The 23,654-nt window shown below is 42.2% G+C and overlaps 2 protein-coding genes across 3 annotated transcripts; one reads left to right on the top strand and one right to left on the bottom strand.

Annotated features, from left to right (window-relative positions):
- Nucleotides 1–14,034: 14,034 nt before the first annotated feature.
- Nucleotides 14,035–16,149, bottom strand: zic1 (zic family member 1 (odd-paired homolog, Drosophila)). The gene is made up of 3 exons (XM_015955108.3): nucleotides 15,036–16,149; nucleotides 14,578–14,741; nucleotides 14,035–14,361 (listed from the first exon to the last, which is right to left on the bottom strand). The coding sequence occupies exons 1-3, from the start codon at nucleotides 15,997–15,999 to the stop codon at nucleotides 14,164–14,166; spliced, it is 1,326 nt and encodes a 441-aa protein (XP_015810594.3). The 5' UTR covers nucleotides 16,000–16,149; the 3' UTR covers nucleotides 14,035–14,163.
- Nucleotides 16,150–19,888: 3,739 nt separating this feature from the next.
- zic4 (zic family member 4) lies at nucleotides 19,889–23,373 on the top strand. Of its 2 annotated transcripts, XM_015955107.3 has the most exons (3): nucleotides 19,889–20,450; nucleotides 20,559–21,191; nucleotides 22,784–23,373. In XM_015955107.3, the coding sequence occupies exons 1-3, from the start codon at nucleotides 20,030–20,032 to the stop codon at nucleotides 23,221–23,223; spliced, it is 1,494 nt and encodes a 497-aa protein (XP_015810593.3). In that variant the 5' UTR covers nucleotides 19,889–20,029; the 3' UTR covers nucleotides 23,224–23,373. The 2 variants fall into 2 exon arrangements, with proteins under 2 accessions (XP_015810593.3, XP_015810592.3); XM_015955106.3 differs by having other exon boundaries at nucleotides 19,889–21,191.
- The last annotated feature ends 281 nt before the right edge of the window (nucleotides 23,374–23,654 follow it).

Genomic DNA, 23,654 nt, shown 5'->3' with positions numbered 1-23,654 from the left:
AAGATGGAAGAAAAAGGCATGGATCCGAGCGATGGAGGCTGTGAAAGCCGACCCGTCCACCGGTCCAAAATAAAAAAATAAAAAATAATAAACCCTACGCTGCCGTGTTGCTATCAGACGGACAACCGTAGCAAACTGTAGATTCTACACACCGTAGCGATTTACAAGAACCACCGCCAATGCGGGTTTTGTGAGGACACAGACTGACTGTGTCAGAAATGGTTTGACAATCTAACGGGACTTTAAAAAACGCACGCAATCTGAATGCAGTAACGCGGGACGGCCATGCTTCGCTTTACGACGTTTACCTAGCAATCAAGCTACGGTAGGAGTCACCGAGCATTCCGTCTAAAAAGCGCACGCAATCTGAATGCAGTAACGCGTGACGGCCATGCTTCGCTTTACGACGTTTACCTAGCAATCAAGCTACGGTAGGAGTCACCGAGCATTCCGTTCAGATTCGGTTTCTACAAGTCGCCCACGCAATGGAGATATTTTCCACAATAGCTCGCCCACAGTGTCAACACACTGAGACGAAAGGTGTCCGAGAATTTAGTCTCGGTTCTGAGGTTCGGAGAATTTAGTGATAATTTTAGGAACTGAGGATAAGCTGCTCACGGTAGCTCACCCAGCAATGGTCAGAGCGGAAACGTAGCTTTCCGACCTGAGGTTAGATTAGAGACGCGGCGGCGCGTCAAAATGGACAGAATTGAGTCAAAAGCACAACTCACACGTTCGCTCCGAAGGCGAAGATGGGATAAATCAAAGTTAGGTCTGTAATTTGCGGTCAATTTGAGATCGGAGATCTTCCCCGTCAAGTTATCACCCGGACGTCTCCCGGAAGAGTGACTTTAGCGGAACAATTTCCGGTTTTTCAAAATAAGACATCAAAGTGAAACACAGAGAAAAGCGTTGTTTGTAGCTTTTAGATGTAAGAAATCAGACATATCGCAGATATAGAAGACTGGATACGCTCGCCATTAAATGTAGCGTTATGAATTTATGCTCTTTTATGAAAGAGAAACCATGCTACGTATTAATTCGGAATATTAATTTTAATAAATCAATAACCAAATTTTATATTGTTCAGAAGACTCAAAGGTTGTTTTCATCCATAAACTGCCGATAATATCTGAGTGTCTGTGTTTCAGTTCAATGAGGAAACAAGTTTGAAGGATTAACAGTTTTAATTCTTCAAATTAAACTAATGATTTTGAAAATTGACAAACAGGAAATAACAATCACATTGGCAACTTTGTGGGACAATCTTTTAACAGTTTATATGCTGTTCTTGCTCAAATAGACCTTCTGGTGAATTTATGAAGATTGAGAATGTTGTGACATGAATGCGTGTGTGAGTCTGATTTTGCTTCAGGAAGAAACAGGTGTCTGAGTGAAGTGATGGTTTGGATAAACTTAGGTCTTATCAGAGAACTGCATCAAACGCTAAAACCGTGCTCTGTCTCACCGAACTCTTGTGGACCCTCTTTCGGATCCGGGCCGTGGAGGATGTTGTGGTTCATCCAGATGACACCGGCGGCTGACAGGAGACGTAGGTGTCGAACGGAACCGGTCCAGAGTTGCCCTCGGTACACGTGGATGGTAGAGCGTTTTATCGATGCGCTTTCTTAAGTTAATTCACTCAGAAATCAAAAGACTCGGTAATGAGTCTTCGTTAGAAGTTGCGATTCAGCTATTCTGCCTGGCTTGGCAGAAACAGCGTGAAAGGGGGGAAGAACGAGCCAACAGGCTCTGCCCCCCCCCCTTTGGTTTTCAGGTCTGTTCTCTCCCGTTGTCCAACACGAACTGCCTCATAAAACTGAAAACTTACCAAAAACCTCTCTTCTCAAAGCAAAACATGTGCGTCATCAAATGTGTCTGGAGTTTACTGTGGGCAGATGTGTGTGGGTGTGTGTGAATGTTTGTGTGCTTGAGTGTGAAGGTCAGTACCACACATTCAACATTATCTACTTAAGTGTGGATTCATTAAACCATTATAATTACCCCAAAGCATACTAGTCATTCATTTGATTAATCACATTTATAATGAGCAAAATGATAATGGTTATTTTAACATTAAAATCACGAAAAAGAAGTTTAAACTTTATGTTTTGACTTGGTCTGGGTACAACTCATGTAAACACATCTTCTGGTAGACTGCAGGTGGCAGATGTTATGGTTTCCTCCCAGACTCGCTGGCGTTCAGGTCTTAATCTGTGGGTGAAAGTTCTCAGCGACCCAGCTATGACCCAGCTGCGTCCAACACCACCATTGTGACAGAAAACCCATATTTCCTCACGTTACAATACCCTAGTAAATTCTTCTTTTTGCACGTATTTCTCATAATGTTTGCATCACGAATACTAGTTAGCATCAGGTTAGCATGCTACTTCTTGGCTGTGTGCTTCTTCTTCTTGGTAAACATTGACTTGGTGCGTTACTGCTACCAGCTGGTAAGAAGTGTAACCTAGGTCTTCTAAACAAGATTTAGAAAATCTAGAGTGTTTTCTTTCTAAAAAGAGACAGTTTCAACTTTAATATGTGTTTTAAAACATTTGAATCAAAAGGACAGCAGACACCCGTGAATTCAAAATGGTAAGAGTTTGATGAGGAATGAGAACGAAACTGTCTGCAGGGGAAACAGTATGCTGCATCTGTTTTCACTGAATACTCCAACCATGTTCTATTTTGGTACCATGATGAAGAAAAACTGCGTTTTTTCCCAGAGAAAAGTCCAACTGGATAATTTTCCAGGTGCACCTGATCAGGCTTATCCACCCCGAGGTCATCTGAATGGCGATTTATGTTGGTGCTGCTGCCACTCGGTGGTGCAACTGCCTGCTGAGACTGTGTTGGAGGCACGGAGAGAGGAGGAACAGAAGCGCTTGTAGCTGCAGCGTCTGGCTGCACTTGCCTTTTTGATGATGCGTCATCCCTGCTTGTGCTAGCATTGTTTTTCTGTTTGCTAAACCAAGCTCTGATATCCATTTTAGCAAGCTACTGTACCAAAGCGTCTTCTTCTATTGCATCTAAAACTGTCGATTAGTAACCTAGAGCGCCCTCTGTTGATCGTCTTCAGCCAGTACATTTGCATGAGGTGTTGTAATCTGTCCTCGGCGGGCCAGATCGGCAAATGGGCGGGCCGGGCCCACCCAGGCCCGACCTTGACGCCAGGCCTGCTGAGGTTGTTCTATGGAACGCCAGTTTTAAAAAATTTGAGTCATCACTTCAAGAGTTAAAACTTTTATTTTTACAAAATTGATTTGAGGTGGAGCTTATAGGGCAGTGTCTTATTAAACATGCTGCTCCGTGTCGTCTTATAGCAAACTCTGTCATCAGTGACACACTACATCTCAATCCTGCAGACAGCTGATTGGATTTACTCAAAACTTGGGCTGGAGAAAGTCTCACGCTGTGAGTAAAATTGACTTAGGCCTGTATTCAGAGCGAAAGATGAAGGGCATCCAGTCTTATTCTCCATCCAGTGTCTCCACGCAGCCCAACTTACATACTTCCCAAATGTTCTTCCTGAGAATTGTCTTCATGTGATGTCAACGCCAAACTCAGGGCACTAAGTCGAATCCAGAGTGCTGACAACTGTTTGTGACAGATGCATGGAGAAAGCAATTAATCCAGATGGATCTTTAGGGTGTTTTATTTATTTATTTATTTATTTATTGCTTTATGCTTGCAATTATATGTCATAATTCAAATTTTGAAATTTTCTTGAGGAGAAAATCTACTTTTTTGTCTTAATTAAATCAAAAGCATGTAAAACTCATAGCTGCAGATGGTATCAATATTTTATTAAACGCTGCATTAATTTGACAAGTAGCAGAACTTTAGCAGTAAAAATGCTGTGTGTGTGCGTGCGTGCGTGTGTGTGTGTGTGTGTGTGTGTGTGTGTGTGTGTGTGTGTGTGTGTGTGTGTGTGTGTGTGTGTGTGTCTGCGTGCGTGTGTGCATTCCCACTACATCCTCACTGGGGTGCTGGTTCCTGAGCTTCAGCCAGAAACACAAGCCTTTATTTAATTTAGAAAACTCCTCCTCTGTCTCTCTCATGTTCCTCCTCCGCTCATGAGGTGTCCCTATATGGAATGTCTGCATTATTGCACTTCTGACAGAGATTGATGCTTCTCCAGACCATCTGCACATGCAACAGCTCTCAACTGGAATGAAGTTAACTGCAGACAAAGAAAACAGAGGGGATCATTCAAAATATGACTTGTTTAGTTTTTTTAAATTAGAATCTTTGGAGGAGAAAAACCAAAAGTTGTGTATTGCTAAGCATTAATGCCATTGCGCGAGTTTAAGATCATTTATGGGTCGTGACTCCCAAAACCGACGTGTCAATAACTCAAACATCTCATGGTTGGGGTGAGCATGTTGATCCATTGAGTTTACTTTTATAGCCCTTCAGTTTTAATACAGGGATCAACTGTTCAAACACTTACAGGGTGTCACCTTTTCGGGTTGGGCTTCAGATCAGAACACTAACCCCGCTCCACAACTCTCCCAGGTTATAATTAACCTGCAGCTTTCACTGCCAACACTATTTTAAAGATGTGTTTCCATGGACCTTAATATTTTTTCAGTGTCACTTCCTGTGTAATGTGTTATTGTGTCCCTCTTTATCAAGAACTCTCCATTTAGAGAAGGCATGGACGGAAAATATTTTAATTTATGAAGTGACTGAACTCTGTGTGGGATCATTTATTTCATCTGGGACACGGCTTAGATCATGTCCCCATTATTTATCTTTACAGAAAGTATGTCCGTTCTTTACAACCAGATTAGATGCAACAGCATGAATTTCACTTCTTGTTCATTTAGGACAAGACTCGTGACACACCTGGATCTTGACACATTTCAATGAACTGATCCAATAGAAATGTATCATGTCACCAAACAGGGACATCCAAGCTAAAGATAAAAACTAATGTGAGGATGTGAGGTCTTTTTCACTGATGACCATGAGGGGTGGCTTCATGGGGTCACATTGTCTTGTTTGTAGCATTCTCTATGCCAGGGGCGGCGTTAGACCCGGCTACTTGGGCTGAAGCCCCGGATCTTTCATGAAAAGCCCCGGATCTAAATCACTGAAGTAGCATGCAGTACCAAAGTCCAACAGAGAGGGAGCAGCTGGCAGTAGTTTGTATACAGCCTGCCTGAGCCTCCACCACTGAAGAAGAAGCCCTTCAGCAGCCGGCTTCTTCTACACTCTCTGCCTGAAACCATGAGTGAAGATGGACATAAGGACGTTTTTTAGACCAAAAGTACATCGACAGAACCCCAGCTGTGATGAGACTGGTGTTGACTCAGGTTTGTGAGTCTTATTTGAAAATATTTGTTGTGCTGCTGGTTTGCCTAAAGTTAGCTTACTATCAGGTAACGTTGTTTGAGAAAGAAAGGGAATATTTACTATCATCTCACACTAAACACTAACAGGAACAATACTCTGCCCTGAAAATGCTTAATATGTAGCTTCAGATTAAAAATTATGTGGTACAAGATAAATATATATGATGTTTACTAGTGCATGTCACGTGTGTGTGCGCTCGCGTGAGTGCGCGCACGTGCATGTGTGCGTGTGTGTGTGTGTTAAGCCCCGGATCTTCTTCAGTCATAAATCCGCCCCTGCTCTATGCACTTTCTGTATAAATTATTAAGTTATAAATTTAAAACCAACCTATTTTTTGGAAGTGTATCAGTAAAGAATCAGGTCTGCTAGATGGAGAGGATCCAGACAAGAAAGCTGCTTTCTACCTTAACAGAATGAGTGCCAAAACCCTATTTCAGGGTTTTCCATTGGAGCTGCGTCCAAAGACAAGAGTTTTGTGAGTTAATCCTGGTACACTTTCTTTTAATTTAGTCATAAAAATGGCTTAAATGAGGGTTTACCACACTTTTTATTTTATTTACAAACCTCCAGAATAAAAACATAAACAAAGCCTGCAAAGCGCTGACAGATTCAACAGTGGCACTCAGTTACAGTTTGAGGTTTTAGGCATAAACAGGATTTATTTTCTTTCTCTTTTTGCTTAGAAAATTAAAACTGCGTGATTTAAAGATTGGAAATGAAGTGCAGAAATGTCCGTTTTCAAACAATTATCCCTCTCTCTATTGTGCGAGGATGAAAATCACTCAAGACTGGACCCAACCTTTGACCAGAATGTCAACAGGATCTTCTTTTCAACTGCTGCTGAGAGACGCATTACACATTTAATGGATGCACATCTTGACAAGCCACTTAACGAGGAAACAGACATTTGAAATATTATATATTATCACAAAAGTTATAGAAAGCTTTATGCATGCAGCCAAGTTCCCTGTGAGCCGTAAGCTCGTCTTGTAGCTTGAACTGTGGCTCTGATGTGGATTGCACGGCTAACTCCGCTCCAGACAGCCAAACTTTTCAGCTGCACTCTTAATTTTTCATCTTTCCACTTCGTTAGTCATTTTAAGCTCTGCTGTTTTCCAGAGCTTGATCTCGTGGAAGGACCTGACCTTTTTTAGCGAGTGCTAACATTTTCTTTGCCCTTTGCTGGAGTGGTTTCATCACACCTCAGCAAACTGCACACGGCTTGTATCAGACTGGGAAAAGCATCTTTAAATTGGCAGACAGCTAAAATAATTCATCCTCGGCAAACGATTAACAGTTTTCCGACATGTTTTATTGCAAAAGTCTTAATTTGAAAAACTCATTCCAGTTAGAGAATGAAGTGCTTCCACATGTCGGTTTGAACTTACCTCAGGTGAGAGTGAACCAAATCAGCTCAAATGCTGATTTTTTTTATATCATGATGTCAATTTTCATGTTTAAAATGAAAAAAAAAATCTATACGTGAATTTGACGTTTTTCACAGTGTGAGGATTGTGCAAAATATGTTTTTTGTCGCAGGTGGAAACACCAATTAGTGATTAATTGGAGGAGCTGGGGGAAATAATAAACAGCACACACCTGGACCGAGCAGATTTGGGCCGATTGTTATCGATCAAATCGTGAGTGAGCTCCATGCAGCTGGATAACGTGAGGAAAAACAGGGAATATATATATATATATATATATATATATATATATATATATATATATATATAACAGCACAGACTGAATGATCACAGATGCGACTGTCAGAAGGTTGACTACTCAGTCGGAATAGATTAATTTATTGTTTGTTTGCGTGTCAAAACGACTGAAAATGTTGATAAAAATCAAAGAATATGTTTAAAAATATATTTTTTAACTGTAAATGCTTACTAATCAATCATATCTTTAGAAAATGTCATCCAAATCTGACCTCACCCTACAAATTAAATCTAAAAAGGTCTCCTTTCATATATTTATTACTGTCACAGGGTCCCTTCCTCACATCCCAGAGGTCACCGAGGCCCCTGGGAGCAACGTGACACTGTTACATCACCTATTTTCATCCATTCTCACCCCCCAACCTCCACAGCACCACTCAGTTAACCGGGACAGCAAAGAACAGCCGAGTCAGAGGCGTGACAAACGGAGCTGAGGTACTTACAGGAGCCAGCTGCTGCACACAGGCCAGGCCCATGTGTTGTACATCGGTGAGCGTGTTGAGAAAATACTTGAAAACATCTCACTTAGCTTGTGATCTTTTGGCATCTTCGGCAAAACAAAACATTTCATTTTAATGGTTTTTATTGCTTTATCTGCATTCGTGCACCAAACCGAGTCGATCCGAGCCGATATTTCTTCCCATTTTTCCTTTTGTTTTGATGGCCAATTACACTCGGTTGCCAGTTTCTTCCCCTCGCTGATGAGCGCGGACCCCCAGAATCCCCCCTCTGACAACATTACAGCTAATATCCTGCCTGCTAGAGACGATGCGCTTCAGAGTCGCTCCCGCACAGACAGAGACATCCAGCTTTCCAAGGGTTTCCTGGCTCCCATCACCGCTCGACTTGCATTTCCACCTGTGTCCTGCTGATGCAGCTGGTGAGAAACGCTTGATGCCAGGCGCTCCGTTCTGATACCTTACATACCACGTTCCGTTCGCCAGGTTTTCATCCTTTTAATCATCCTCTTTCTGTGATAATTACAAATGGATCCTCTGCAGAGGCGGAACGTGTTTTTCCACCTGCGGGATGCTGCTGATCCGAGGCTAAATGCCTGTGTTGTGATGCTCCGGAGAAAATGTTGGAAGGTCAGGAAATAAAATATGCAGCGATGATATGCTTCTGGCTCTCCGCACACTTCCAGAAAATCAGAGGATTTCACTTTACAGATTAAGGATTTATTGCGACTCTGAGCAGGCCTGAGATCAGAAATGAGTGGAAAACATCCAAAAACCCTCACAACAAATAAAATCAGAGCTCGGGTTTGATGGAGAACAACGAGCCAAAGACAAATCCAACTGATGATTTCAAGATGAAAAAGAAAAACTGTAAAGCTTAGAACATAAACATTGAAATAGCTGCAGAAATGTTTGCACGGGGGAGTTATTTGCTTCTTTGCACGCGTTTTTTCTGCTTTTTTCCTCGCTGGAACGACTGACTAACAAGGGAGGAAGAAAACAAAATCCATTTCTATTTCATGCACTCGAAACACAAGGCAGGCATAACAACTTCTATTTATTGCCCTTTGAAAACTATTCCAAGAGCTTGGGCCGCATCCCACATGGAAAAAGGCAGAAGAGGAAGAGCCAGGCCTGCTATGAGGGGTTGTGTAGAAGGAAGAGTGAAGATTTAGTTACAAAAATTATGTTTCTGACCTTTGAACCGGGTTCAGAATCTGGTTTTACTGAAATTGTGGATTCAAATTAACATTAATTAAATACATCTGCAAGTGTGGCTTCTAAATGAACTGAGACCAAACGTTGGAAAAAACAAACAGGTTTTCCACCTGTAATCAGATGCATTTTGCATAAAAGTGACAGATTACTCAAGAGTGTTGAATACAAACAGATATGCAGCAAGATCAGTGACAAAAGGCTGTTCTATTGGTCCCCGCTGTTGCAAATGTTTTTTAAATATTCCAAGACTTAGTCCCGTTTTCTTTCTTCAGGCCAACACGACTTTGACAAAAGCATCTTGATGTGGATTGGATCGACGGGAATCTGTGCCTGATTATCTTTGGCTGGTCATCCTGGTTGGGAAGTGGGCGCGAAGTCGTTTTCAGACTCTTCAGATAAAACAGATGTTCACAAGCTGCTCTCTCTGCTTCGAACACCACATTAATGCGCCATATGTATCTTATTTTGAGATCAGAGCACATTAAATCAAACTGTGGTGATTGATGAGTTCATTACTTAAGGCTTTAGGTCACATGACCAAGTTTAGATTTGAAAATGTTGAATTTTGAACCTTTCTAAATGGGTTTGGTAGTTTAGACAAAACATGAATAAATAATATTAATAAATGAAATATTTTTGTATGTGAAATAAGTGAAATTTACAGTTTTTAACAGAACTATAGAAAACCCATTATTTGATCAAAGGTTTGTAATGTAAATAATACTGATGTGATTTCATATTATGGTTATTTTAACCATCTTTTGTCATTTAAACCAACTTTAGGTCATTTATTTGCTTTAAACCTGAGCCTCGTTGTTTGGTTAGTAAAAAGAGACAAACTACACTGTAAGAAAGGATTCATTGAATTTACTTAACCAACATAAGTCAGCTGGTTCCACCAGTCCTAGTTTTTTAAACATAAAGTTAAAGTCCCATAGTCATCACACACTGGTGAAATTCATCTTCACATTGGACCCATCCCCGTGGAGGGGAGCGGTGGCTGCACTCGGGGACTATTTAGTGGTTTAACCCAATCCAAAAAGCTGAGTGTGAAGCAGGGAGGCACTGGGACCCCGTTTTTAAAAAGTCTTTGGTATGACCCGACCGGGAATCAAACCCCGATCTCGCAGTGCCAGGGCGGACACTCTACCACTAGGCCACTGTGCTGGCTCAAGAGTAATAGTAAAGAGTAATATGCATTTACTTTAAATATATTACTCTTTAAGCATCTAGGATTAATGGAACCAGTTGACATAACTTGGTAAAGTAAAACTCAATGTGACATTTCCTTCAGTGTAGTTTGTTTAAACCAGCAGTTTTAGAGTGTAAATGTTGTTTATTTTGCTAATTCATCATTAATAATCTAAAAAGTTTGTTTGTAGGGAGAAAATAGGATAAAAAAGGGTTAAATCTGTGAGGAATTGGAACCGGAAGTGCCTTTTTCTGATATCAGATGTCCCCAAACGTCACAAAGAGACTTCAGTGATTGAGTAATAACACGTATCTTGTGATTTTAAATTCATTTTTGAGGAAAAAAAGAAAAAACAAAACGTGGAGAATGGAGCGGAGTGTTTGTTTTCCGAGGCTCCAGAGGTGTGCAGCGGTCTCACCCCCGCAGCAGAGCGCTAATTGGAGTGGCCTCATTTAGCAACACGTCAAAAAAAAAAAAAAAAAAACACACAGAGGAGGGGTGGAGGTGGGAGGGGGCGACAACACCGTGTCAGCGCCCCCACAAATCTCCGTGGTCTCAACTTAATGGCGTGTCACATCTCACAACTGATGCGATGGGGGTCACCGTGAGCCGATGTTTCACTATAACGAACCCCTCAGCTCCGCGTGCAATCCCCCCCCCCCCCCCCCCCCCCAAAAAAAAGATTTGGAGACGAATGTCCCAATTAGAGATGTAGTTAAATAGATAAATAATAAAAGAAGATCAACTTGAGATCCAGCATGGATCAGCAGAAATAACTAAAAGTTGACAAAGAAACAAAAACATGAATCCAAACAAACTGGATTTCAAATAAAACCCCATCTAAAACCTGTGGTTTATGAAGTTTCACGTGCACCGGAAGTCCCCGTGAATGACGTTTCAGCTTCAGATGCCTGACATGTATCTAAATCTTAAGAGGAGAAAATTGCATTTAGATAATATAATAATACGGATTGCTGCAAGCACTTGCGCAGCACAGTTTATAAATCTGCAAACTCACTCTGTAGTTTGTTTATTTATCAAATTTAAAGGCAACAGAAATAAGAAAATAAGGTCAGTAAAGGCAAGTAAAGTGGCCTTGACTCGGGTTCGAACTTTTGGAGAGAAAAAAACTATGTTGCCCCAACTGCTGGTGTTGCAATTATAAGAGTTTTATTTTTTTATTTTTGTGGTTTAAAAGTAGAAACCACGTGACCACTTCTAATAAAAACCCATTTAAATGATCAGAGCATTATTATTATTGTTGTTGTTGTTATTATTATTATTATTATTATTATTATTATTATTATTATTATTATTATTATTATTATTATTATTATTATAGATGATGATTTTGCTCTTAAAATTAGACTCATAAATGAAATCCTGCAGGGGCTAATGAAAAAGAAAGAATACATTTATATGCACACATTTACGCACGGACACACGTGATCCAAAACCAGAACTTAAGTGCGCGTCTTCATTCCTGACGTGTTGTTTGTTGTCAAACACAATTCTACAAGCAGGAAGAGCTGAGCCTCCACGTCTGATATGATGAGCCGCGGAAACGCCAACGTCAGGCTCAGTTTACTGGCCACAAGTGCTGCTGATAAATATTCATGACGCAGGCGCTTTGCGCTTCTCCAGACATCCGAGCGGCTGTCATTACCAGGCTGCAGCGTAAATACATCTGAAGTGGATCTGTCTTTTATTTTTATTTTCTCTCCGCGCTCCTGTCTGATCCGGAGTCGTTGGCATCTGCGCATCGTGCCCTCCACGCGTCCTTTTACGAGCGTTTTAGTTTCCTCTCCGTGAGGAGATTCGGTGCAAAGTGACGCGACAGCCAGGAGCCATAAAGTAGAAGTTAAGCGACACGGTTAATGCTCTGCGTTCAGCAGTGTCTCGGCTAAAAGGCTGCGACTTCTTCGTTTTGTTTTGTTGGAGTTAAAATAAAAGTAAGATTTCTGCAACCAGTAGAGGAAATAAAATCAAACAAATGATTCTAGGAATTTATTTCCCACTAGAAATATATTTGGCATTTTTCTTCCCAAAATGTAAATTTTATTTAAATATTTGCGATTCTATAAATATTAAAAATAACAATACTAAAAAATCAAAATAAAATGTTTAATGTTAACTAACACAACGGGTATAAAACTAAAGCTGATCTCAACAAAATTGAAGGTTAAGTCTTTTACAACTATTAATATTCCCAAATAAACGTGAACATTTTCCCCAGAGTTCCTCAAACCTATTCAGACTCCCCCTTTCCCATTTTGTCTCCCTTGCAGTGCATCAGTGGAGCATCTGCACAGATAGATAGTGTTAAATAGAGTCGAAAGAAGTCATTCTATCGCCATCCTTCATTTATCTCCACATGTAATAGTCCGTGAAAAGAAAATATGAATACATCTCAATACATTTTTAACCATTTAGGATGAGGATTTGGGTTTTTTCCTCTATATTTAATATATATATATATATATATATATATATATATATATATATATATATATATATATATATATATATATATATATATATATTGCAACGAATTAAAAAACAGCTTTTGGGGCATTTTGGAATTTTTTTGGGGTTGGTGCAGATTTTTTGTTCTTTTCTTTATGGGGGGAAAAAGGCAGCAGACTGACAGATCGGTGGATCTGAGCACACTGGCAGTGTTAACCATGATCAGTGCTGATATGATCTCTGCCTAATGGGGCGGTCAAGCAAGCTGCAGCAGGAACAATGAAATGTGTGTGTGTGTGTGTGTGTGTGTGGGGGGGGGGGTGCGCGCGCGCACACACACATTTCTTTAGGATCTGTAAGGAAAACCTGCGAAATCACAAGAAAGAAAGAAAAAACCAACATGGGAGCGAAAAAGAAAATAAATTAGATTTGAAAATTAGATTTGCGAACAATTAAGTAACGCAAAATAGCTTCCTCCGGTTTATCCACCGAGGAACAACAGCCGTGATTAATCAATTTAATTTGCACATTACTGCAGGGCAAAGCGGTGGATGTTAATTTTGGATAAACAGAAGAACACAGAAAGGGGGGATTTAGTTATTATCGAGTGTCACTGAAGTTGGAACACACACACACACACACACGCGCGCGCACACACACACACACACACACACACACACAAACAGTCCAAAATGCTCAAATCGTCCGATTTCCCCCTTCCTTCAAGAAAAAAGATACTTTTTAAATACAAAGTCATGAATTTGACACATAATCCACGTTAAAACCAAACCAAATAGTGTTTTTTGAATCCTTTAATGTAGTACGAAATGTATCCAAACATGTTTTTTTCTCCTTGTAAACTAAATTTTACACACGAGCGCATTTCTCCATAAATACCGATCATTTCTAACATGTTACCGGCCCTTTTACATGCGGATAAATATGGAAAATTGAGCTACTTTACATGTAATCAGATTACTTCCTTTCAGACAAAGCAAATTGACAGATTTTTTTTGTATATTTATCACGTACATAAACAGATCGACATTTCAGGCTTCCACTACACGATTTTTTATCGACATGACATTAAATAACAACAATGATACTTGTGCTACTCAAAACGGGACCTTGGACGAATAGAAATAATAAAAAAATAAAAATAAAATTAAAATGTTGCACTGGATAGGCTACAAAAAGCACATTTAATACTAGGAGTCGGTTAGGTCGACGTGTAGACTGGAGTAATACTGAATAAATTCACATTTTGGTACACAACTATAACATTCTGCAGCAACCAGAAAGCCTATTCATCGCGATATTTCGTAAAACCATCTCCATAAATCTAGGAACCACCTTTTTTCCTGTTTTCTTTTTTCCCCCAACAAATCCCCCCCTTTAAACTGTGATATTTACAAAATAAAATATTACATTTTTGCTCCCTCAGCTTGCTGATATGTACAAAAATCCAGGCCTCGGAGATAGCATGCGATTTTTTGTTTTTGTGCAGTCTCTCAGGAAAAATAAAGACTCGAAGAAATATTGGGGAGGAGGGGAAAAGGAAGGAGGAAGAGGAGGAGGAAGAGTCCGTGCATTTCTCTTTCACATTTTAATACAGTCTTTAACTTCTCTGTGATTTGTCAGTCCATCTTCCTGACTTTAGAGTCCCGTTTTTTTCCATTTTCTCATTATTCCTGCAGTCTTTTCTCCTCTTTTTTCTTTTTTTTTCTCCCTTTTTTAAAAATATTTACACGTACCATTCATTGAAATTTGACGACAGCGTGCTGTGGCTGGCTGTGTGGTGCACTGCTGAGGCTGCTGGTGATATGGAGCTGCTGCTCTGGTTCTCTGTGGACGGGGAGACGATGGTGGGGGGTGTGGACGACTCGTACCCTGAACTGGCCGCTGGAGAAGGCTGCGATCCCGGATTGGTGGATTCGTGGACCTGCATTATTATAAAAATATGCAAAAATGTTGATTAACACAAAAACAAATGCAATAATTAAAATGTTTATTTAAGGCGTTCATGACATTTCTTAAGTTCTCTTTAGAATAAACAAAATGTGCACAAACATTCGTTTTCTAAATTATTTAAATATTCAAAAATGAGGTTTAAATGTCATTACAGTAAAAATAAACAAATGGAGTGTTTTTTGTTTACCTTCATGTGTTTTCGCAGGGAGCTGGGGTGTGTGTAGGACTTGTCGCACATTTTACAGAGGTACGGCTTGTCCGACGTGTGGACGTGCATGTGTTTCTTGCGGTCGCTGCTGTTCGCGAACCGCCTGTCGCAGCCCTCAAACTCACACTTAAAAGGCTTCTCACCTATAACACAACATAAAAGGCTGTTTAAAGACAAACATGTCGTCATTTTTGATTGATTAACAATGCATTCCATCCTCGTTGTAAACAATTACCCAAAAACCTCCAGAGCATCTACTGAAAATAAACGTTTTAATTCAAAAGCCAATAAATAAAAAGGACAGAACCATTTCTGCAGCAGCTGCTGTGAATCACATGCGAGGAGATTCCAGCTGGAGTGGATCTCATGCATGTTTTAGATCAGATATTGACAGCTTTGATTTAGCAGAATGGAATCTTTGTTTCGTTTATTCTTACCCGTGTGAGTCCTTTTGTGAATTTTTAGGTTTTCCGATCGCGCAAACACTTTGCCACATCCGGGGAACGGGCAGGGAAACGGCTTCTCTCCGGTGTGCACGCGGATGTGATTCACAAGTTTGTATTTTGCTTTGAACGGCTTCCCCTCTCTGGAGCAGTCCTCCCAGAAGCAGATGTGGTTGGTCTGCTCCGGCCCCCCCACGTGCTCCACCGTAAGATGGGTCACCAGCTCGTGCATGGTGCTGAAAGTTTTGTTACACGACTTTTTGGGGTTGGATAGCTGCTCCGGTTCGATCCACTTGCAGATGAGCTCTTGCTTGATGGGCTGCCGCATGTATCGGAAGAAGGCCCCCGCTCCGTGGTGCGCGGCCATATTCATGTTCATGGGTCCGTAGCCGTGGAGCTGGGTGGAGGCGTAGTGGTCGGAACGCGGGCTCGTAACGTGGCCGTACTGGTCGGCCCGGCCGTACATGTCCCCAGAGAAGCCCAGCCTCATCTGGCTGTTGACCACATTGGAGGACGCGTGGCTCGCCGCTTGCTCGTGGAGTCCAGGGAAGAGCAGGTGCCCCGCTGCATCTGAGTGTCCGTGTGGCCCTGCGAAACTCCCGGAGGCGAACAGGCTGTGCTGCGCGCCGGTGGCTTCCCCGAATCCCCGATTTCTGAACAAAAAGTCCCTGGTGGAGTTAAAAGCCGCCGTGGAGTAGGAGCCGACGTGCGCCGGGTGGTGGTGGTGGTGTCCCAAGGCGGCCGCCGCGTAGCCCGGAGCCTGGGAGGCAAACGCCGTCTGTCCGGAGCCGATGTCATGAGAGCTGTGGTTTATTTTGAAGGCGCCCATCCCGTCCGCGAACGGGTTGATCCCCAGCGCCACTTCCCTTTCCGCCACTTCGCCTGTTGAGTGATGCCGCGAGGAGCCGAAAGTAGTGACTCCTATGGTGGGATACTGCGGTCCTGCGTCCAGGAGCATCTTCAGTCTAGACTCGCCGAGACGACTGAGAGCAGAAACCAAAAAAACACGCGCAGATATTCTTCCTCCCTCTCCTCTCCTCTGCTGTTATCTCTTCTTACCCCAACCAGACTGAGATAACTCTAATCCACAGATTTGTTTTCTTTCTGCTTTCTTTTTCAGCGACGCGAGGAATTCCTCTACACCGCTCATCCGATGCGCACGCAAAAAAGCCCGCTTGTATACATGCAATATTGTCTTTTTGCGGTTTATCTTCCTGTGGCGCAACTTTCACCTCCTCAGCCAGGCGGTGAGCTCTAGACTGATAGTCGCAATCATTCCTGCAGATAAATGAATTGAAAAGACAACACAGTCCCAGCCCTGATGAATGGGAGAGGAGGGGGTGGTCACGTGGACGAACTGCCTAGCGCTCATTGGTTGAGCCCCCCACCCTCCCAACTCAATAACACGCACTCACCAAATAACAACCCTCTGTGCAGGGCCCGCTCTTTCATTCCTCTTTACATCATCAGTTCCAGATATTTTCAGATTGCTGACTGAGACTTGAGGCAAACGGCTGAATAACAAAATAAGTCTGCGTGTTTTAAAAAATAACAACAGTTTGTTGCAAAAACTGAAAAAAGGTCTATATTGGGTTATTATTAGCACATTTATATAATCAAGCAGAGGTGTGGACTCTTGAGTCACGTGACTAGGACTCAGCCTCAATTTAATTGACTTGGCTCACTTAACATGAAAATGACTTGGTACTCCGCGTTATTGAGTTGAAAATGTCTGATAACCTAAAATAAAATAGACATATCTGATAGTTAAGTTATGCAAATAAATTGGAATTCATGTGGAAAATTCAGAAATCCAGGAGGAATGTTTTGTTTAGGATTCAGAATGAAGGTTTAACACTCGGACTTGACTTGCTTTTGGGTTTTGACTTGAATTTAATCATGTTTACTTTAATTATTTGCAAACTAAAATAACTTTCCAAGAACAACTCTTACTTCATGGAAATACCTGTGACTTGTGAAGTCAAGTGGTCGAGTCAGATGACTTAAAATAACTGATTTCTAATGATTTGAAAATAAACAACAAAAATACTCAATAAAACGTTAAAATGAGTCAAATTAACTAAACGAACTATATCATTTAAATGTAAAGACGTGTGACCTGTTAGGGATGACTCGTGACTTGATATTTTACAAATAGCAAACATTTAAAGAATATTAAACAAGACATTCATTATTAAATCTTTGTTATAAATACACATATTAGGAATAACTCCGTTTTTTCCTCAAATATTTGCTTTTTGTGTTCTTGAAGGACTTGTTTAGAACTCAAAACCATAAATTTAAGACTTGGAATTGACTAGAATTAATTTGAAAGACTTGAGACTTGCAAAAGCATTGGCTAGCCACATCTGGAATCAAAATAGTTTTTAATGAACAAAAATGATTAATTATTTATGGGCAAATTTAAAATAAACACTCGGACAACCATCTTTGCATATGGAAAAAAATCTCAATTTCTTGCAGAGTCAGCACTTGTTTTCACCTGGAAGGAAATCCAAATGTGTTGTCTGCCTCTCGTGAGCACAAACATACATCTGTGATTCGGATTTCGACCCTGAATCCTACAGGCAGTGTTTACAACGCAACCATTTTTGAAATTTAGGTTGTTTGTGCTCGTGCAACTCCTCCGTCCTTTGTAGTGATGCATCACGACCTGTACGTTACGTTGTGGTGGTTTTGGTGTAGTTATCATGTGTGTTTTGAGGTGCTCGCTGCAGGAAACCGCGGCTGCTTGGAGATCAAAGCCACGTGCACAAACCTGCGAGTCACTCGAAGAAAAAAAACGATTTTCCCATAAGGAGAGAGAGGGAAGATCAGTTTGTTTCTTTGCAACTTTACAATCCCAGCTTGGAGTTTTCCTGATCTGCTTTATAAAAAAATACTTCTGAACAGGTGTGAGGAGATAAACATGCAACAAGTAGAGCTCAATTGCAACAAAAACTACTTAAAACACACATTTTAAGTTAAAACACTCTAAATGGTGCCCAAACTCTACAAGTAGTTTACTTTTTTACAATTTCACCTTCACTGTATTATTGTTTGCCGTAAAAGCGACACTAAAGCAGCAAACTTCCCTTTTTACGATCACACACACACACACACACACACACACACACACACACACACACACACACACACACACACACACACACACACACACACACACACACACACACACACACCAGAAATAACTGTCCCTAGTTTTGCATTACGCACGCTGCTGTGCTGCGTCTGATTTCTGCAGCTGTGCGCCTCGCTTAGGTCGCGCGCGCCGCGGAGGCCTTTTAATAAACATCTTTGGGATCCGTCACCTCTCTAAATATTGACTCAGATTATTTAGTGTTGATAGAGATGCTGTCAGTGAAGAGATTGACGTGGTAATTCAATGGAAAACATCACAACAGATACGTTTTTAACTTGAATTTGATGCTGATTTGTGTAAATAAATTCATTATTTGAGTTTCAGAGTTTTACTGACATGCAAGTCATCTTAAAAACAGTTGGGCAATTTGTACTAAGTAAACGGAAAACCAATGCGTTCTGATGAGATAATTTTTTCATTTCTGTACTTTTTCAACTTGACCAACAAGTCAGAAAACAAAAACATCCAAACATGAAATTAACGTAATCTGAAACTGTTCTCACTTTTCCTCCACAGTCATAAAAGTTAAAGGTTATTCAGAACATTAAAATACTTCACACAGAACATAAAAAAGACACAACTAAGCAAAATTTTAACTCACAAGACAAAAAGATCTTTTTTTTTAGATATTAAGAGAAATTAGTTAAAGTACAGCATTGATATTTAGGACAAAGTCAGGCCTACTGAAGTCCAGATCTGCACGTAAATGTGCCCCCCCCCCCCCCCCCCCCCGATTTTACGCACTGAAACAACAACAATAGCAAACAGTATGAATAAAAGTTACAATCAAAGAATAAAATCCTATTTCTAAGAATCAAACCAGAGCAGAAAATACTTCTGGGTCCACTTTTGAAATCTGTTGTAACCGATACTTACAGCACACACTGTTTTATTTTGAGCTGCCACGAGACCACCTCCTATGACCCTCGTCTGCTGCCGTCCTGGGTCTGAAACGAAACCACCCCGGATCAACAACAGGTCCCGTCCGTTCCATTTCCCCCCCCTCTCTCTCTTTCTCTCCTCCACGGAACGGACCGGGGCTTGCTTTGTTCTCTCCACACACCCGGATCTGACGGAGCAGAGCGGATTCGGGACGCGCTGCAGGACGGAGGAGCGCTTATGCAAATTTCTAAGCGCGCATTTCTTTGCTCTATTTTAAACCCTTCCTATGACGGAGCTCGTCTCAGCACAAGTTTGGCTGTGCTTTGCAGGCGATTTCTTCTATGCGTAAATGTGTGCGTAATTATGTGCGTAAAAGTGGCTTAGCAAGTGCCGTAGCGCTAAATGAAGATATCACTGCATTATTTATGATCCGCACAACTTTTATTGGAACAACGTGCCCACTCTGCACACTCGTAAGATTGCACAAACCACTGTGTGACCGAGGCAGATTTTTGGAAAAGAAAAAAGCGAATTAAATACATACAAGAACGTATTTTTATGAGTTATAATAAACAATAACTAGTTATTTTTCCTCCCTCCAGCTCTGCGCAAGCGCACTGGCCACTCGCTGTCACCAAGACATTTTTCATCACGTTGGAAACTGTCACCGGTGACGTCAATCACGGCGCTCTGACCAATTAGAGCGCGGGGTGATTGTTTAGCTCCACGGGCTGCAGCGCCTACCATGAATCTCTATTCAGTATCAAAGCGTCCTGCTGCTGCCTCTCAACCGAATGGGATTCCATGTTGTCTGCAGATAGACTTAACTTTAAAAAGTTTTTTTTCTCTTTTTTTCCCTTTTATTTGTCATTGCGATTAAAATATATTTGTCATCTTCATTATTATTTTGCCTGCTGTCAAGTTATTCTAAAATTAGGAAGTAATGAGCGTGGATGCTTTGGGAAGCCCCATGATGGACCCTGCGTTTTCCAAACGGAACACGGCGCTGAGATTAGTTGACTTGGCAGGGGCTCACCACCATCACCATCATCACCACCATACCCCTCAGAGCGTGACAGGCTTCCCGGGGTTCAGCAGCTATCCACACTCAATGGCTCACGCGCACCCTGGGGAGATTACTGCGGAACCCCGCCTGGGGCCGAGTCCATTCGGGCCAGAACACATGGGGCACTCCGCGGCCCTCAAAATCAACCCAGCCCATCATTATCCCCACCACCATCACCACCACCACAATCATCACATGGCAGGCCACAGCGAAGTGGTCTCCAGTCAAACGGGAGCTTTTGGCCCGGTTCAGGCGACGTCGGTCCCGTATTCCATGTCGGCCCAGGCTCTATCCGCAGGTAGGGACTTCCTCATCCGGAGAGATCTGACGGCTCAAGCCATGCCAGCGCTCGCCGAGCAGACTGCTGGTTCAGCCTCTCACCACGGAATGTTTGTCTCAACAACAGGTAGCTATCCCGGACACTATGGCCACCACCCCGACGCTGGGAACAACACCACCCTCTTCTCCGGACTCCACCACGAGCAGCCCTCCAGCGGATCCCCGGGTGGCCCGGCGCTGAATGGACAAATAAGGTTAGGACTACCTGGAGACATGTACGTTCGGTCTGATCACTTGAGTCAAGTGGCAAGCTCCAGGGCTGATCCGTTCTCCGCCTCGCCTCTGCATGGCTACGGAGGTCTGAATCTGAACATGAATCTGAGCGCTCACCACCACCACCACCACCCTGGCGCCGGGGCGTTTTTCCGCTACATGAGGCAGCCGATCAAGCAGGAACTGATCTGCAAGTGGCTGGAGCCGGAGCACTCGCCCAAGAAACTCTGCTCGAAAACTTACAGCACCATGCACGAGCTCGTCACGCACGTGACGGTGGAGCACGTCGGAGGACCCGAGCAGGCGAACCACATCTGCTTCTGGGAAGAGTGTCCGAGGGAAGGAAAGCCGTTCAAAGCGAAATACAAACTTGTGAATCACATTCGGGTGCACACCGGAGAGAAGCCGTTCCCGTGCCCGTTCCCTGGCTGCGGGAAGGTGTTCGCCAGGTCTGAGAATCTAAAGATCCACAAAAGGACTCACACAGGTCAGTGTGCACGGATTTATCACATCAATGTGTCGAGAAAACATAAACTAAAAAGGGATTTAATGGGAAAAGTGAATTATTAAATACAAGCTAATTGTAAGTTATCTTTAAACACGATTTGCATAATTTGATTCCTAACTTTACGCCTTTATCGAATCTGTGCGTTCAAGACTGCAGACTCGCTCCACCTGTTTGTTGCTTTGCAGCAGTTGCTCCCAAGTTTCAGGAAGGTGCAGGCTGCAGCTCACTCGTGCGTTTGACGGCTCGACCTCTTGTTTACATCAACAACACAAAGCCATGGGCCCACGTCATGTCTTCTAAAAGCATGAAAAAGCCGCATGGGCATGACGCTTCTGCAAACCAAAACCCACATTTACGTTCATTTAAAACTAATTCCACTGAATGCATCCAGACCTTTATTTTGGAAGCTGATTGTGGATTTAAGCAACAAGTTGACACGTGCAGAATGATTTACCAAAACAGTGCTGGCATTCCTGCACGCGGATTTAAAAGATCTGATGGGTCAAACATGGCTGCCTGCCTGATGGAACCAAGACAGACGAAAAAGGCCTCAAATTCACGCTCATGCATCCATTTTTATCCTTTCTCGTGTCGCTCTCCTTCGTCCCCATTTCTGCACCCCCTCCTTCCTCCTTCCTCATATGTATTATTCATATCATTTGCTCACATTACCCAAGTACAAATCTGTTAAATTATTTCTGTGTGTTGACTCCCGAGGGGCCTGGTCTCTCGTATCATGTTTAAAACCTATCCGAAAGTGTGGTTATGACTGGGGGCTGCCCCTGGGGTCTGTTCCTCGACGGTTTCTTGTACGACACTAATATCCTTGATTGGCTCTCTCAACCCAACAGCTGAAGGTCAAATTGATATTCAACCCGCAAGTGTAATTAGACAGAGGCAATTACATATTCTCAAAAGCTTTAATCGGAGGAGAAAAATCAGCAGCGGATGATTTCCGTGTAATTTATTCAGGTTGTCTTTTTTTCTCCTTCTTTCTTTTCTGCCTCGTCACATAATCAGATATTACGAAAACGAAGCTATGTTTATATATATATATTGGACTCCCAGCAGCAGATTGGCTTATAATATGAGAGTTTTCAGCGGTTTTGCGCATATTTGGTCTTTTTGACGTACACAAACGCGTTCGGACCTTGTGTTTACAAGTTTTCATGCAACAGAGTTTGTAGCATGAAAATTGGCAACAACAAAAAAAAGATAGAAGAATATCCGGTTAAAACATCGCTAAAATGTTCTCCCTTGTGCAAAAAAGCTTGTTTGGGCGAAGTTGTGTGCGTATTTTTACTTTCTTTGCGCTTTATTTGCACGCATGAGATGATGTTCTAATTCGTCTTTTAACCATTTGAATGACATGTTTTTAGTCTTTTTGAAGAATTTTAAAAACACACAGATGTTTTAAGAAGAAATTGATTATATTCGTATTGTGTTTTAATTCCCTTTATAATAAAGTATAATATTATTTCTGCTCAACATGAAAAAAAGTAAAGAAATGAACATTTTCATAGTTTTTTTCTGCCCTTCGAGTGTTAAAGCCACTGATTTTCTCTGCACAGGTGAGAAGCCCTTCAAGTGTGAGTTTGACGGCTGCGACAGACGCTTTGCGAACAGCAGCGACCGGAAGAAGCACTCGCACGTGCACACCAGCGACAAACCCTACAACTGCAAAGTGAGAGGCTGCGACAAGTCCTACACGCACCCGAGCTCCCTGAGGAAACACATGAAGGTGCACTGCAAGTCCCCTCCGCCCAGCTCGGGCTACGAGTCCTCCACCCCCTCCTTGGTGTCCCCCTCTTCAGACTTGGGCCGGGAGCCCGGGGGCTCCTCGGTGCTGTCGGAGCCGGTTGGAACCTCTCAGCCGGCCAATTTAAGCGAGTGGTACGTGTGTCACAGCTCTGGTGCCAGCGGCGCCCAAACACCACCCAGCGGCCAGTCTACCCCCGACCCCGTGGAGGAGCCTCCGTACAGGAACCCACCGCAGAGGGACGCGTTTTAAACCAGCTTTTGGTGCCTGTTGTGCCCCCCCGGACACATTTATATTGTTATTTTTATTAGTTGGCACCAAATAAGCTTCCAAATGCAAACAGACGCACTTGAGAGAACTTGGAAAGGAAAATGCGCAAACTTCAGAGACAATTTTGCCCATTTTTATTGGTCCAGAGAAAGTGGTGCAATTCCACCAGAACTTGCATCCTGACATGATGCTGTAAAAATGTATATTCCTCATTTTATTTTTTTCCCTATTTATTTTTCGACCTAATATTGAGTAATTTTTGTATCATGAACCAAAGTGCATGTTCCAATTCGAGCAGAACGCTGTACATTTGTACATTTTTATACATTTCTCTCCCCTTTGATGTGTTGGTGTTTTGTAAGAATCTGTCTCAGAGCGTTTTGTACAAATATTTTATGTTTACATTTTTTTTA

The sequence above is a fragment of the Nothobranchius furzeri genome, chromosome 7, assembly GCF_043380555.1.
Source record: "Nothobranchius furzeri strain GRZ-AD chromosome 7, NfurGRZ-RIMD1, whole genome shotgun sequence".
In the NCBI taxonomy this organism is placed as follows: Eukaryota; Metazoa; Chordata; class Actinopteri; order Cyprinodontiformes; family Nothobranchiidae; genus Nothobranchius; species Nothobranchius furzeri.
Note: the sequence above shows the minus strand (reverse complement) of the source record. Positions and strands in the feature narration are given on the sequence as shown.

Bases quoted from the DNA above. Each gene is read 5' to 3' on its own strand.
- zic4 (XM_015955106.3), top strand. From the start codon at position 20,030: ATGAGCGTGGATGCTTTGGGAAGCCCCATGATGGACCCTGCGTTTTCC. The intron at 21,192-22,783 runs GTCAGTGTGCAC...TTCTCTGCACAG, and splicing joins CCACAAAAGGACTCACACAG to GTGAGAAGCCCTTCAAGTGT.
- zic1 (XM_015955108.3), bottom strand. From the start codon at position 15,999: ATGCTCCTGGACGCAGGACCGCAGTATCCCACCATAGGAGTCACTACT. The intron at 14,742-15,035 runs GTAAGAATAAAC...GTTGTGTTATAG, and splicing joins TCACAAAAGGACTCACACGG to GTGAGAAGCCTTTTAAGTGT. The intron at 14,362-14,577 runs GTAAACAAAAAA...ATAATAATGCAG, and splicing joins CCCTGCGAAAACACATGAAG to GTCCACGAATCCACCAATCC.